The 16,282-nt window shown below is 46.6% G+C and overlaps 1 protein-coding gene across 1 annotated transcript in view; it reads right to left on the bottom strand.

Moving 5' to 3' along the window:
- REEP1 (receptor accessory protein 1) overlaps positions 1-16,282 on the bottom strand; it is a 52,872-nt gene that overhangs the window by 4,387 nt on the left and 32,203 nt on the right. Inside the window, exons 8-9 of the mRNA XM_086611332.1 lie at positions 12,158-12,193; positions 2,185-2,324 (exon numbers count right to left, since the gene is read on the bottom strand). Of these exons, the coding sequence (XP_086467458.1) occupies positions 2,185-2,324; positions 12,158-12,193 (176 nt within the window). The remainder of the gene's footprint in view (positions 1-2,184; positions 2,325-12,157; positions 12,194-16,282) is intronic.

Genomic DNA, 16,282 nt, shown 5'->3' with positions numbered 1-16,282 from the left:
CAGAAAGCCAGCTCTGGTGTCTCCCAGCCCACTCTGCACTGTACAGCCCAGCCACAGCCCCTCTGAGGGTACATCTCATCACGGCATTACAAAGCCAAAGGGGTCCCCAAGGTGAAACACACTGGGCTGTAACTCTCACAAGGCAGAGCTCTTTTAAAAGGTCAGCCCCTCGCTTGGGAGATAGGCCAGACACAATCCATTGAAATTATTTTAGAAGCGCAACTATTGCAATTCTGCCTTGCAGTCAGCCGATGCAGAGAGCTTTAAAAAGCAGCCCTGAACAGCCAGGAGGAGTCAGACCAACTCCATGAAATTGGTTTACTGTGATTAACTTCATTCCCCAGACTGAGACAGAAATTAGCTCGACTAGTAAACAAAACAAAACAACAAAAAAAAACCCAACAATCCAATCTGCAGTGCATACTTCTCTCAGAAGAGCTTTGGCATGGCATCGTGTCTTGCGAGCTTCACAAAAAGAAATGGTTACCAGATGTTGTGGAGGAACACGAATTCTCAGCGCGGAGGCCTGTCATAGCATCGTGTAACACTGCAAGGCCTGGTAAGTTCTTCTACTCCATTTACATAAATATCCAAAGCTTTATTTTATTTAACAGCATCAACCTATCTACCTGTAAGACTACGATGGAGTCTTACCATTCGTAAGTGAGGACTTTGTCATTTCTATTTTATGGGACTTTCAAAGCCAAGAGCATGTTGTGTTCCCACATTCTTGGGATGCAGCAAGGTATAAATATTCATACAGATAAGGAACTGCAGTGCAGCAAGGTTTTGTTTAGACTCCATCTAAATCTCCATCTCTTCCAGCTTGTCCATAAACCAAGGTAGTCTTTTGCAGAGACGAGATTAATCCAATGCCCTACTCCATCTTCCAAGCCCGAAATCTTACCCCAAGTCCCCACTGTGGATCCCCAAAAGCACAACAGAGCTGGATGTGATGGCTGCATCCAGAAAGGCACAGCTGAAGGAGAAAAGCTGAGGAAGAAAGCTGCTGTGTATGGTAGGCAGGGATCCCACACCACCCCAGACTCCATAGCTGCTGGCTCTGAGGCACTCTCTGCAAACCAGGAGCTCAGGGACACAGCCAGACAACTAGAGCAGGATCTCCTGCAGCTTGGGAGGAGGCTGCTCTTTGGGAAGCCAGACGGCTCTTAAGACAAAGCAGCTACTAACTGCACAGTAAAGACTCTTAAATCAGAAATTAATTGCTCTGCCTCCTCTAGGAGGCCACTTGACAGCTCTGAGAGCAGCAAAAGAGGCTGCACCCTTCCATGGTAAGAACAGAGCAGTTCAGGTTTTGGGGAGATCCCCCCAGAGGCAGGATGACCCACCGCAAGGTCACGCAACTCCTTACCAAACCACGCTGCTCCAGTTCCCTCGCACTGAGCCAAGGGGAGAGCGGAATAAACCCACCTCCTCCATGATGGAGATCTCCCAGCTTAGATCCGAGAGCTGCTGGCTCTGGCTCCATCCACCCTGCCCAGATCTGGAAGGAGTCTTTGCCTACAGCATCTCCCATGAAGGTTTTATTTCCTTCACAACAAAACATTGCTAAAATTGCTTTTGGCAAACCACAGTGCGAGATCTGCATCTCCTTTTAGTTATTTTATTTTCATGAAGCAACTTAAAGCATACCTGTTAATACAGTGCCTGATTCGATTCAAAGACCTGTGGAAGGCATGAAGGAAGAACTGCTGCTGGCTTCAGTGGGCTTTGGCCAAGAGCAAACTCAAGTGAGAGGAACTGGGCTCTGAACTGTGTGTGCTCTGGCTGTGGGTGCTGGCTGTTCTTACCATAAGTATCCTGCCTTGGGGGTGAGAATACGTTCTCTTCTACAGACAAGAAAAATCAACTAGCAGTTGGTATCCAAATCCTCTCACCCAAATGCCTCCACATTAGCACGTGGTTTAGAGGTAGATTCAAGTTTTGCAATTCAGATCCCACTCTGAGGCCCCGTATCACTATTATCTCCACAGGCAGTAATTCAGACTTCTTTCAGCAAATTCACACATGCAGAAAAGTGAGTGAACCCATAGCAAGACCCATCCCTGACAGACCAGAAATGTATTGTTTGGACTCAGAGTTTTTAGACGAAGGAGAGATGTTCATTCAGTTGAAGATTCAAGGAATGTCATAGAAGGAGAAGCCTTGACAATATGGAAATACCTCAAGGGGTTGATCCTTCTTTTTGGGCCTTTTGTTCATGGATGCACAATCCAATGAATAGTTCTCTTCATCATCTGAGAACACAGAGCCTTTTGTTTCACAGTTTGGCTCAGGTGGCTTTTCATACTTATTGTCCACACCTATTTAACACGGCCATTTACAGTCTAAATGTGAAGACAAAGGATGAGGAAATCAGTGATGGTTTGATTCACACTCTGCCAAATGCCACATCACTGCAAAGCCATGCATCTTCCAGGGATTAATAGACAGAAGGTTCACACATCACGCTCTAGTAATAGCAGCTGTGGGGTTAGAAATCAAAAGGCTCTTGTTTATGAAGCCATTATAAGCTTTATTTGGATTATTTTACAAAGAATTGAGACTAAATTCACAGCTTCTGATGTTCTGGAGGTTGACTCTAGAAAGAGATTTTTTTTGTTTGGCTCAGGGATAAATAAAATAGCTGATTTCTTGAATTGCTGATTCCATCCACAGTTCCTGCATCTACTGCTTCCAGAAGAAGTGTCCTCTAGAAGACAACAAAAGAGAAGACACCTCTGGACAGTACAGAGAGAGCTGCCTGGGATGCAGAAATATGAAGGACGGCAGCACTAATTGACTTGAAGCTGAGTGAGCTCAAGCCAAGCACCCAGCCTGAGATCCACCGAAGTTAACCAAAAGCTTCAACAGGCATTGAATGGACCTTCAGCAAGCGGGTGTGACACTGCAAGACCAGAGTGGGGAAACTCTCTCTTCTGTCACGCTGAAGTAAATCTGATGGAGCATTTACTCCACTGATGGATGCGAAGACAGATTATGGCCCCATAACTATGGACCGCTAGTGCCTGCTTGGTAGTTCTTAACCTCGTAACTTATGGCAAGATCTTTGTGGGACTGGTCATGTCGTACAACACAACCCATCTGCTGCCTTAAATCCAGGCAGCAACACAAGATGGTATTTTTAATGGCCAGAGGTACAGCAAAGGACACTCAGAGCGACCAAGCTTTCTGCATCTTCATGGACAGTGTCTTATCAGCAGGGCTGGAGCTTTCTTTGTTTGACTGATAGTTAGGCTTTTTTCATTCTGAAACATGTCAGGGGTGGAAGCGTTTGCTGTTTAGATGGCATGAACCACAATCATTGGCCCATACTTAGACTGTTGTATAAACACACATAGACATCATGCTCTGTGCTTCTTGTCTCAGCCTGACTGTAAGACTCTGCTGGACCAAAGACTAAAACCAAAGAGGATTCTTAAATGTCTAATACTTATTAATCCATTTAGATATTTAAAGCACAAAAAGAATGGAATTCTCCAACGGCTCTTTCAGCTGGGTAACAGAGAGACAAAGGGGAAGTGATTTGGCTACAGCAACACCACAAATCACGAGCAGGTCACTAGGGCTCTCTCCAGTGTCAAATTCAAGTCAGCAGCTAAACGCTCTCAGCCCCTGCATTCAGCCCACAGGATGCGGCTGCTGCTCGAGAGAGGTGCACACTGTCCTCTGGTCCCTGACCCTGTGTTTCTACCCCTTTATCAGCACGGGCAGGCTGGAAGACACCATCACAGGTTTCCAGGAAGAGCTGGAAGTTGTCTTTTTCCCAGCTGTAGTGAAAATGCTGACTGTCACGTTGCAGAGAGGCCCAGGACAATGATGAATTGGTTTTTTTCTATACACGACTGTAGTGTTAAGACTACACTGTGGAGATAATCAAATGTTCTCTAGACCACATGGCAAAACAGTACAGGAACATTTTATTTTAATTACTATTTCATCTTTCCACTGGAGAAGCAAGCTACCGAAGATGAGCCTAGCTTAGGTCATCTTGGATGTGGAAGCTGGTCTTTGGCACCTCTCTAAGCCAACAAAAAATGGAGTCAAGTTTGTTCCAAATGCTGTTTTCTCAGCAAAGCCCGAATCAAGCAGACTCAAATTTGCAGCATGGAGGCCAAGTACTGTCTCAGCATCAGTTCATCTGACTGCTTCCACCTGCCCTCTTCCCCAGAGGTCCCTCAGATATGGACTGCGGGCTGGACTTCAGGCAGTTTGTTTCCAGATAATAAAAGTGAGTCAGGACTTCCTTTAAACTGCCTCAGGGAGGTCTGCACAGTGGCCCAACAACACACCCCCAGCCATGTGCTGCTGCAAGGAGACAACAGCTTTCCTCAAGAAAAAGAGGACTTTGAAGGGGAAAGGACAGAGGGGTGCTGGAGAACCAGAATTAGAGCATTCAGTGACCAGAGTCTGTAGACACTGATGTGCAGCTGAGAGGATACAGGATCAGGCAAATGTGCCTTGCTCCCTTTCTGCTACAGCCAGATGCTCTGCTGCAAAAGGAGATAGAAGGAATTGTTGGCCGTGATAATACTCCCGTGAATCCCATGTTTTTCCAGTGTACGTTCCTTTCTCTGCAACTGACATCATCCACCTGGACTTGTCCAAAGCATTTGACGCTGTCTCACATGACATCCTTGCCTCTAAATTGGAGAGACATGGTTTTGACAGACAGACCACTCGGTAGACAAGGAATTGGCTGGATGGTTGCACTCAAAGAGTTGCGGTCAATAGCTTGATGTCCAAGCAGAGATCAGTGACGAGTGGAGTTCCTCAGGGGTCAGTACTGGGGCCAGTGCTGTTTAACATCTTTGTTGGAGACATGGACAGTGGGATCGAGTGCAGCCTCAGCGAATTTGCTGATGACACCAAGCTGTGTGGTGTGATCGACACACTGGAGGGAAGGGATACCATCCAGAGGGACCTTGACAGGCTGGAGAGATGGGCTTGTGTGAACCTCATAAAGTTCAACAAGGCCAAGCGCAAGGTCCTGCACGTGGGTCGGGGCAATCCCAAGCACAAATACTGGCTGGGCAGAGAATGGATTGAGAGCAGCCCAGAGGAGACGGACTTGGGGGGTGTTTGTTGACGAGAAGCTCAACATGAGCCAGCCATGTGCACCTGCAGCCCAGAAAGCCAACCGTATCCTGGGCTGTATCCAAAGAAGTGTGGCCAGCATATGGATGGAGGTGATTCTGCCCCTTTACTCTGCTCTTGTGAGACCCCACCTGCAGTACTGTGTTCAGCTCTGGGGCCTCCAACATAAGAAGGACATGGAGCTGTTGGAGCAGGTCTAGAGGAGGGCTATGAAAATGATCCATGGGCTGGAGCACCTCTGCTATGAACACAGGCTAAGAGTTGGGGTTGTTCAGCCTGGAAAAGAGAAGGCTCTGGGGAGACCTTCTAGCAGCTAAAGGGGGCCTACAAGACAGCTGGAGAGGGACTTTTGACAGGGGCATGTAGTGATAGGACGCGGGGCAATGGCTTTAAACTGAAAGAGGGGAGATTTAGCTTAGATCTAAGGAAGAACTTCCTCACTCTCAGGCTGGTGAGGCACTGGCACAAGTTGCCCAGAGAAGTTGTGGCTGCCCCATCCCTGAAAGTGTTCAAGGCCAGGTTGGATGAGGCTTTGAGTAACCTGATCTAGAGGAAGGTGTCCCTGCCTGTGGCAGGGGGTTTGGAACTAGATGATCTTTTAGGTCCCTTCCAATCCAAACCATCCTATTATTATTCTCTCTCTTGAATTGGGTGCTGGGAGAAAAAGATATCCAGGCAGCTCTGCCACCTGCATCACCCATCTCAATGACAGGCACAGCAGAGGCACAGCCTCCTGCAGACTCCTTTGCTCTCCCCATCAGCCTAAGCATCACATCCACGTCCTGGAGCTGCTTCTATGAAGATCAAGAGCAGAGCTCAGGCTTCAAGTTGGCACGTACTGCTTTGATCCCTGCAGCAGTGAGGTCTGTAAAATGCACTGGAAGTTGGGCTGAAACCCTCTTCTCCCCTGTTCCATCTCATTGTGAATGAGGCACTGAAAACCAGCCAAATGGCAACCAGTTTTGCTTCAGCCTCTCTGAACTGGAAAAGGGAAGAAGAGAGTCTGTCCCAGGCCTTTCTATTACATTTCTGACCACGGATGAGAGCAGCTCTTGAATACACAGTGCCATTCTTTGAAGACCTGGAGTGAGAAGGGAGGATTCTCTGCCCATCCTGCCTCAGGGAGGACATCGGTATTGTAAGCAATCCCAACCCCGTATTGATCTGGGGTGACAGGCTTTGTCCCAAGTTTGTGGAAGCATTACACTCATGTGGGACTGGAGGCAACTCATCTCCAAAGGGCTGCTGCTGCGTGAGCGCCAACTCTGAAGTTTTTTCTGTGACTAGAGTGATAACAGGATAAAAAAACCTAATTTTCCTACACCAAGAGAGTGAGTCCTCTGCAGGAGAACATGTAAAGCAGAGGATTAACCAGAATAATAAGCACACATGTGAGGAATTAGTGAGAAAGGAGACGGAGGCTTAAACTGAATGGATGGGTTCTGAGACACCAAGGCTTGTTTCTGAAGAAAGTGAAGACTGAGGAGCAAAACATGTTGTCAGGGCTGGCACAGGCTTCTTGAGGTCAGCACTTGGCCTCAGGCAACCTCCTGTGCGTTTCTAAGAGCTGTCTTTTGGATCTGAGGCTGTGGGGCCTCAGACCACTATCAGATGTCCCCGAAGCAGCAGAACCAGCAGCATGTGCTGCTCCAGGGAAGCACCTGACAGCCCCAGGGACCACGTCACAGCCAGGAGGTGGCTGTGTAAAAGCATGGACCATATGCCAGACCTCTCCCCTGGCTCTCTCGTCTTTGGGAGACTTTCAGCCCCCATCTCAGAGCGGGCTGTTTCAGGTGTCTCCAGCTCTTACATTTATGGCTCCACACCTTTGCGTGGAGGGGCAGAATCACTGCAGAAACGGGAAATCGGCTGATGTGCCAGGGCTAAAGCTGCTGCTGCCTCTTGCAAACGTCTCTTCAGTATCCAGAGCAGATTATACTCCTCTTCTTCACTAAGGCAAGACAGAATCTGACTGTAAACAGCCTAAGGAAAGGGACCCCTTAGTTCCAGTTCCTATCATCCTATCCTAATTCCTTCAAAGGGAACTGATGCAACCAACACATTGTGTGGGAAGCCCTGAAGCTGGGAATATTCCAAGTTAAAGTAGACAGGGTTGGGATCTAAGCTATTAAATGCACCACAGGGAACAATCCAGTACGGATGAGGGAATGTAGGGCTAGATTGTCATCATCTTTAATCTCTGTGATTCTACATGGGCTAAAAAAATCTCACTTGCAAAACTCTTTGTACAGCAACAAGTGGGATTCAGCAGCAGGCTGTTTCTTCAGCAATTGTGTTGATTCAGGCTCTGATCTACGCTGCTGTTTAAATCCAGAGTAACTCCTATGGATTTTCATGAGTATAAGAGAGGTCAGGGCCTGGCTGACTGAGGAGAAAAGGACTTTGATCTAGATCCTCCAAAAAATTTGGACACTTACAGTGGAAATGAGGCACCCCAATACCTTCGAAAGAAGCTGGACCCCCCCTTATTTTCCCAGGCAATACTTCTTTCTCCTGTCACTGTAATTTTTCAGGAGCAATGAGGAAAACCACAGTCACAGACTACACAAACCAAGAAAAAGGTATTATATTATTGTAATAGAAGATGAAGTCACTCCAGAGCTAAGCCTTTCCGGGGAGTAATTCACATAAGGAGGTTTGCAGATCACTTAATAAGAGCAAGAGAGCAGGTATTTATTATACGATGGTGATCAGCTTCTTTTCCCTGCAACAAAGACAAATTTGCCATCACTTCCAAAAGACATTGACACAAGTTATGTACTTCCCCAACCGTTTTCATTGCCAAACCAAGAAGTTAGGAGCAGCCAACTCCACCAGCACGCACTGCCCAAGAGCCACAAAACAGAGGCAGACGTCCTTTCCAAAGCCAAAGTGAAGTGCAACCAAAGCAAACAAGTCTAATCACATCAACAAAGTCATCCGTTAATGAAAACACATCCCACAGATGATTAAGTTGTTAAGTGCTAGTCTATTCCAAACACCTCAGAAGAAAACTCATGCAATCTGTAACACTTACATCAGAGTCCCATAATATTTACATAGAGAAAAGGAAAGAACAAACTGTTAGAGGAAAACATTTGAGTATAGAGGGGGAAGGAACATTGTTTCAGAGCACAGAAATCTTCATCTTTGCTTTCATAATATCTGTGGTTCAACTGGAGTTTATTAAACAAAAATTAATGTTTCAACTTCCTATTGGTAAAATGTAAATGTACTTAAAGGACCTACTGATCATCTATGAAAATTTTTGCTTCTCTGAAATAACCAAAATAACTATGAAAGTATTTTTAAATACCCAGAGGAACTCCCAAATTGCCATTCAGAGGCAGTGTTGCAAAGTGATGCAAATCATCCCTGTAAAAATTTGGTTCAACATTTAGTAAAGGGAATTTTTAAGGAACAAAATGCCTAGAGCAACAGTCATTTGTTCTTTAAGCTCAATGAGAGAAAGTTACAAAAAAAAAAAAATCTGGAAATCCCCAGCACAAGAGCTAGAAGCAAAACTGGCTAAGAACAAAAATGAAACCACCTACACCATTTAATCAAATTAGTTCAGCGATACATGAACAGCCCCCTCAACACAAAGTCGATTAGTTTTTTAAGAGCACTTTCCACCGTAATAATCTCACGCACAATATGTAGCACACCACAGAGAAGGGGCCAGATACATCTAATATACCAATAAGGTGATTTGTTTAGAACACAACTAAGTGAATGTCCCATTAAGGTCCTCGCTGAGCTGTACTGCTGGTTGCGTGTGATCTGTCACTTTGTCTTCAGGGTGACAATCGCATGTAGGAGGAGATCCAACATTATTTTATTGGAAAAACTCCAAGGGCTGGTTTTATGCTGCAACACCTTACGGACAGCTAACCGAACACGTTGGCTAGGCTGACCATCAGTCACTGCCAAGTTGTGGTTTTTAAGGTAAACATTACCGTATCAGTCACCACTACAGACCACAACCCCGCAGTGCACACTCAAAAACCAGCCCCATTCCTCACTAATGTCCTTGCACATTTCTTACATTGCCTACGGCTCCTGATCAGCATTTCAGTATTAAACGCCCCCCTCAAATACATGCAGCTGCAACAGTTCTCCTGATACACAGCTGATTCTTCAATATCTGCTAGATATATTCAATCTCTGCAGGGATTAAAATTGTTCCTCCCTCTCAACCATGGTCTTTGCAACAGCTCCTAAGAGACATTAGTCGAGAGAATACCACCAAACATAATACTTGCTACTTCTTAAACACCAGTTCTAAGCAAGCTTGGTTAATATTGACCCCCGTTTAAGCATTTACCAGGCACTGCCAAAAGACAAACAGATATCCCTGGAGATTTTCACTCTGTCCTTCCTGAAGGGGAAAAAGAGCTCTTATGTAATTGTACCGTTGTTCTTTAGTGCTGCAGCCTGACTTTCCACAGGCTCTGAACATAGAAGTGATCAATCAGAAACTTGTATAAAGACCTGGAAGGAGTTTTGCCAGCAAAGGCCTGCCACTGAACACGAGCGAGAAGAGATGACGCAGAAGCTGTCAAGGTCTAAGACACACTGGAGTATATATAGTGGAAGGCGCTTGTATTCAGTGAAGCTGCCCAGAGCAAAGGAGGATAAATGTCCCGAATTGTGGCAACGCTTTGTCATGTGCAGACCGTGAGGCCAGCTGGAGTGAGGCAACTGGGCAGGAAAGAGCTCTTCAGTGAAGCAAACAACTTCAGAAGAGTCCATCAACGATGACAGTGACGGATCTGCTCCTGTACAGGGAGCTCACGCTACACTCAGCCTGGTCTTCAGTCTCTGCATAAATACACACTCCCATGGCAACTGCAGGCCATATACTCATGAAACCACCATGTTTTGGCCCAAACTATTTTTATCTTGTCCGGTGCTTCTCTTAGGATATCATCTAGGGAACAGGATGGGCAGATTTTTGCTCCCACCAGCCTGTGCTCTCCTAAGAGCTGTGGGGGTTTCTGTGAGTCAGCCAGTGAGAGAAACAATTGTGTTTCACCTGCAAGAGCAATAAGGCAACTGCTCCTGCTAAACAGGCTGCATCATGGCTCTAACCCAGCCTTTAATATTCCTGCCTGAGGTAAGGCTTGTCTATCTGCCCATTTAGATTATAAACTCTTTGGAGATGAGTACTGTTAATGACTGTACTCTGAAACTGGCTACACAAAAGTCTGCACCAAGGAAAGATGAGTGCCAATAGTTCGGGACGACTTAGTCCTAGCTAAACAAACTTAGCTTCTTTCTTCCCCTTGCTTTTCACGGCGTTGGGAAAATGTGTTCACATTACGTAGTCAGCTCTCTGGGCTACCAACGCTGCGCTCACAAAGGAGCATTTAAAACAGCAGGCCGTTGTCTGAGAGTGCATTAATGCATCTATTGCCTTGGAGACAGAGAAAGGGCAGCCTGTGGAGACAGAATGAACCCTCCATGAGATAGAGCCTCGGCATACCCCTATTGACAAGGTCCAAGGGACTGCATTATGTCAGGGGAAAAAAAAAAAAAAAAAAAAGAAAGTATAATAAGGCAATCTGAAAGTCAGGGCATGCAATTTAAAACAGGTCAACATGACTTTGGGTCCAATTTGTAAACATATTGGATTGATTACTGCTTTAGCCTGCTTTAGCGTCATCAAATGACTTTCCTAAGATTAACTCCTGACTATTAAGCACTTCAGGATTCAGTGATTCTTTTTATAAATAACACTTTGAAGTCAAATCCATAAAATCGGTTTAGGCTATAATTAGAAGAGTGCTAATAAAATGCACTGTGAATACAAGTGTTTCGTGAGTGCTTAAACAGATACCACCTTAAACGGGCTTCATTTTGCACAGGGGCACACTGGCCCCAAACATACTAGTGCAAAGAACAAGAAAAGGACAACAGGGAGGGTGACAAACCAAGTACGAGTGTTGGCTTGCCACCTACGCAGTGTGCAAGGAGGCAGTGTCAGGCTGAGATCACCAGCCCCCGAGCACTAATGCTGCACAGGGCTGCATGGCACGTCGGGTGCAAGGCAGTGGGAAGGCACACCCTGGTACCCCCCAAGTGACACAGCCAGCAGCAATGGCTCCAGCACGGTGGCAGCACTGTGATCCTTCAATCCCTCTGCTGCCATCCCCAAGTTGATTGCAGCGTGTAAAATAAAAAGCACATGAGATGAGAAGTAAAGGAGTTACGAAGGTCTTTTGCTTCCATCAACAAGAGACCTGCCAGTCTGGATTTCTTCCTTCTCCCTAGACAAGCTGCTTGGCAGCCCCATCCTCTGGCATGTCCAAATCAGAGGCCTCCCTCTCCTTTCTTGTGCCACTGGGACAAAATGCAGAAGTGATACAGCTCGGCTCTTAGCAACCAAGCTAATTGGTGCAGCACTGAAAAGACCACCGGCAGCTAAACCGTTCACTACACTCCTAAGTTTGTAAACACAAGCTACACTGGGGACAGTGGGACATTTTTCAAAATGGTTCTAGCACAGCCTGAAGCAGGGAGAGTCTGTTCAACCCTATGTCATCGTACCAGGGTCTGCTACTGGGCTTAGTTATTTACCCTGCCTGTCCCAAACACAAGTGTCGTCTCCACCAACAGAGAAACACGTGCCAGTCCTTAGGGAACAGAGCAAGACAGGGCTGGGACTGAGGAAGGTTTGCTCTTGCTGGTTTCCCTGTGGTTTTACACCAGTGCTGGGGGATGTGGGGCAGGAGTTACACTGGTGGAGCAAGAACAGTGGTATATCCTCTAGAACAGAAAGGACTGAGGTTTTTCTCCAGAGAAACGCTCCCCAGCCTTGGGTAACAGAGGTCAGTAAGGTGAGAAGCACCGCAATACTTGCCATCAGCACACACACAGCTCACAAACTCACTCGCAGCCTGGCCTTCCCCTCGTTTGTTCCCCTGGTGTTAGGAAACCCAGTGAGTAGGAGCGGCAGGAGCAAGCCAGGCTGGGGAATGCAGTCATGCCCAAAAGGGATGCGTGGGTATCGGGGCGCGGGAAATCCAGCACTCACCTCTGAGGAGTCGACATACCGAGCAACACGTGCACACTGAAAGAGGAGCTGAGTGTTAGGAACTCATTGGGCTAAGCTACTATCTCTCAGAAAACACTTGGCATCATTTTGAGATGGACTTCACAGCCTCCGTGCGCATTAGGAGATGATTGTCTCTATTCACCAGCACGGAGCACAGACCCAGGAACGTGCCTCACTCCAGGCTGTGTGCCTTATGGGTGTTAGGGCTGGGATTACATACAGCTCCCTGGCTCTGTTCTCAGGTCAGTAAACAGAAATAACTCCTGACTGGAGGGGCCTGGGAGCGTGGATAAGCAATGGGTAACGTAGTGCAAAAGGCTGTATGATAATAAACACAGGGTGCAATACTAGGACTTGTATTGCTACATGCCTGGGTCTTTTTCAGTAGATTTAGACTTCTACAAGCACTGGTGCAGCCATTCACACAACTTCTGAAGGAAAACTATCCACAGATCCCTATCTTCCTAAATCAGAAACGTGCTGAGGAGTCCTGCAGGAATTATATTTTGGCGGAATTGCTGTAAGAACGAAAGCAATCAAGGGAAAAACATTGCACCCTTCAGTGCAAATGCAGGTGATTCACAGCTGTACGTAAAAGTGTGACTTCTACAGCTTCATCCTGCGGATAGCTTGTGTTCCAGAAAACACTCCAGAAATAACTTCCAGTTTGAGCCTTCCAATTTAATCCTCACAGTAGCACCAATGACTGCAGATAAAAAGAGCTTTTGGAGAAAAAAGGGTATGAGCTCTGTGTGATTTCTTTGGTCATGATTATCCTGCTCCGTAGACACTGGCGCTTCTTCCATAGTTCCACAGTCATTTTAAATCAGCATAAACCAGTGCTGCTGTGGAAAGCAGATGTCCCATTGCCCCTCGCACTCTGGCCACCATCTTCCTTGTCCTGCTGCTAATGTCTATGCCGCTGCTCTCTACTGCTTGAGGATCTGACCCAGGTCAAGAGCAACCTGGAAGTAAGGAACAGTATTTAACTTGAACCAGCTCCCTGACTGAAGTCAGCATATATAAATAAGATTTAAACATATCCAAGGGAAAGCACGGTATGGGGCAGAAGCACGGTTCATAGCCATACCATTTCAACAGGAGTTCTGGCTCATATTGGCTGGATGCTGCTGCGAAACTATGGCCTTGGTATAAAAGAGGAGTCTCGACCAGCCCCAAGAGGCCTGTGGTGGGCTTGGACTCCGATTTTACACAGGAGAGAGCTCACACATCAGAGATATGTATGGATTGTTATCACACATCTTTCTGGAGTTTTTCTGGCTGGTGGGGAGTATCCAGACATATCCTGAATGCTGATATTCCCCCACCTTTGTTCTGTGCTGCAAAGCCTTCATAGAGTAAGCGCAAAACCAAGAAACAGCCTCTCCTCCATAGAGGAGTGGAGAATATCAGCAAGCACACTGCACATTTCTGCTCTGAAATCATCCCAGCTGAGAATGATCTCCGCCTGGGGTAAGCTTAAGCAGAAAAGGCACTTGGTCTGGGCAATACAGAGGATGGCTCCACAGCACATGATCCTCTGACTCAGGCAGCATCAGCTCTGGACACTGACCATCCCATGATGCAACTCAAATCTCCTGCTGCTGAGGTATGTCCCATTGACTCACCCAAAAGCAAGGCTGGCGTCCAGTGCCCAGCTCACACTGGAGCTTTCCGCTGACATCAGCAACAGTGAAACGTGTTTGCATCAGCTCTGGGATTGAGTTGTGTGACACAGTGACCGATACCTCACTCCTCAAGTCACATGTGACACTCACCAGCCATCACAAGGGAACAAGTTCTATCTGCACTGTCCAGGATGCTTTTAATGCAACATTGTAATATCAAGAAGTGCAAAAGCCCCCCACTGTTAATAAAGACACATCCGTACATGGATTGTTACTGGACATTTGCCCGAACAACAGGATTGCCTTGAAAAATATTTGGAAATGTTGTTCTGAAGCTTCCAGTTTTCCGTAACAATGAGTAGCCACACAACATTTACAGTTCTCAAAGGAAAGGGGCAGTTCTGGCTGTGGAAGAAGCATGGGTTGGAACAGGCATGGAAGCTAAAATATCACAGGCTATCGTCAAAGTGCCAAGACACTAAATCAAGAAATGCTGAACTAAGAGCAAAGTGAAAGATCAGATAAGGAGGACAGGTGGTGGGCCTGCTGCGTGCAGGAAGGGCAATCGTCGTGTTTCCTCGGTGTGTGTCAAAGGAAGGTGTGCACACACACCACAGGAGCTGCGGCAATGCCTTGTGTATCGTGTGGCGTGCGGGGTCGGCAGCCACACACAAACCACGGCGAAAGCAGCTTTTGCCCCTTCAGGTCGTCTGTGTGTGGCTTTGACTGGTGTGAGGAGGAGGAGGAGGAGAAGGGTCTTTCTGTGAGATGGGTAGGAATATACCTGGAGCACCTGGAGCAGTAAAGCACTGCTTGCTATACGCTGAGCAGTCCTGTTTATGTGGACGGCCATGCGCACGAGCGGGACTGTTCAACGTATAGAGGGCACCACTGAAAGGCAGCAAAGACAGCAAAAGGTAAAGGTGGGGGAAAAAGCAGCAAAGGTAGAGGAAAAGAAGGTGTAATTCCTCTTCTCTGAAAGGCAACTCTTGCATATTCTATTTCTTGGCCTCATAAGACGCTCTTCAGCAGGCAAAAACAAACCCTTGCTCTGTCTGCATGTGGTCATTCTAACTAAATGCCAAGCCCTTCACACAGCGCTTTGTGTCAAGAGGGGATTCAGAGTCACAAATCCATCTAACTAGCACCAGTCACATTTAAAAAATAACAACAATGGAAATGAAACAAGCTGAGCAGTTATTTAATATAGCCTGAGTACAGCATAGTGCAGCAGCCAGTTTTTGGCCAGAGCCAAAACCTACTGATGTAAGGAGAGTCCTTCCATAGGTTTCAGTGGGCTTGGAAGCATGCCCGAGAGATGTGAAACCAGAACCTGAATCACTCCTGGTGCTCACAGGAGGAGTGAGGTGGGTTCATATCAACAAACCTGAGTTTCACCAGTCTTCTGTGCAGGGAAGACAGAAGACCTCTGTCCATCCCCGTCTTTCCAAATCACTTTCTTTCAGACATCATATCTGCTCTTAAACACAGTCACGCAACAGGACTGAAACAGAGTAACACCAAGTTCCACACCAGATTGACTGTGTTTTCACTGCTCAGGGAATGGGACTCATCTAAACTCCTGTAACCTTGACCTAAAGGGCCATCTCTTGTCTTTGCTTCACTGTTGTAAGCAAGAGTGTGCTTCCATGCACCATTTGTTCAGTAGCGAAGCTGGCTTGAGGAGCTTCTAGTTCCTGGCCACTTGATCTCATAACATACTTCCTCAAAGGACTCTCAAAACGGTTATTTTGGAGGCTCTCAGTAAGATGGATCTGAGTTAAAAATAATTCCTCAAAAACAGAAAAGAAAGTATTTTTAATCTGCATCAAACACTAACTTACTGTAGGTCCCAAAAGTCCCCTTAAGCTGGTTTAACCAACAAGAAAAAACACGAGCGTGTGAACACTCAAGAAGTTAAGAACAGCAGTGCCAGATCAGATGAAAAGTCTGGTCCGATCTGTCACTGACAATACCTGGCAGCAGTTGTGGAGGGCAGTGTACGGTAAGAGGGTAACCAACAGCAGTACTTCTCCAAGACTCCAATGCTCCCACCATTCATTGATTCACAGCTTGGGACTGCTACAACCTGAGATCCAGGGCAGCAGCGCAGCTTCCCACACGCCAGCAGGTTTTGCTGTGAAAACCTGGCAGCATGAGAAAATAACTCCTGGTTTTCCAGGGTGGGTTTGCTGCTTCAGGAGCATGGCTACACCCTTTTCAGGACTTTTTCTTAAGTCCACAGCTCTTTATTACTGGACATCTTGAGTGACCATAACTAGGCTGTTCCATCACCTGAGGGTAGCACTTGACATCTTGTTATCATAAGGCCACTATCCTCTCTGTGACATGGCTGTATCTTCTGTTCAGAAAATTAAGAGCCTGTGCTAGATGGAAAATGCGTTATTCAGCCTTTATGCATCCCTGACAGCCATAGGAGAGAAATAAAGAGAGCTATAAAAGCAATCCCTTAGGC

This window comes from Tauraco erythrolophus, chromosome 5 (assembly GCF_009769465.1).
Source record: "Tauraco erythrolophus isolate bTauEry1 chromosome 5, bTauEry1.pri, whole genome shotgun sequence".
Classification (NCBI taxonomy): Eukaryota; Metazoa; Chordata; class Aves; order Musophagiformes; family Musophagidae; genus Tauraco; species Tauraco erythrolophus.
Note: the sequence above shows the minus strand (reverse complement) of the source record. Positions and strands in the feature narration are given on the sequence as shown.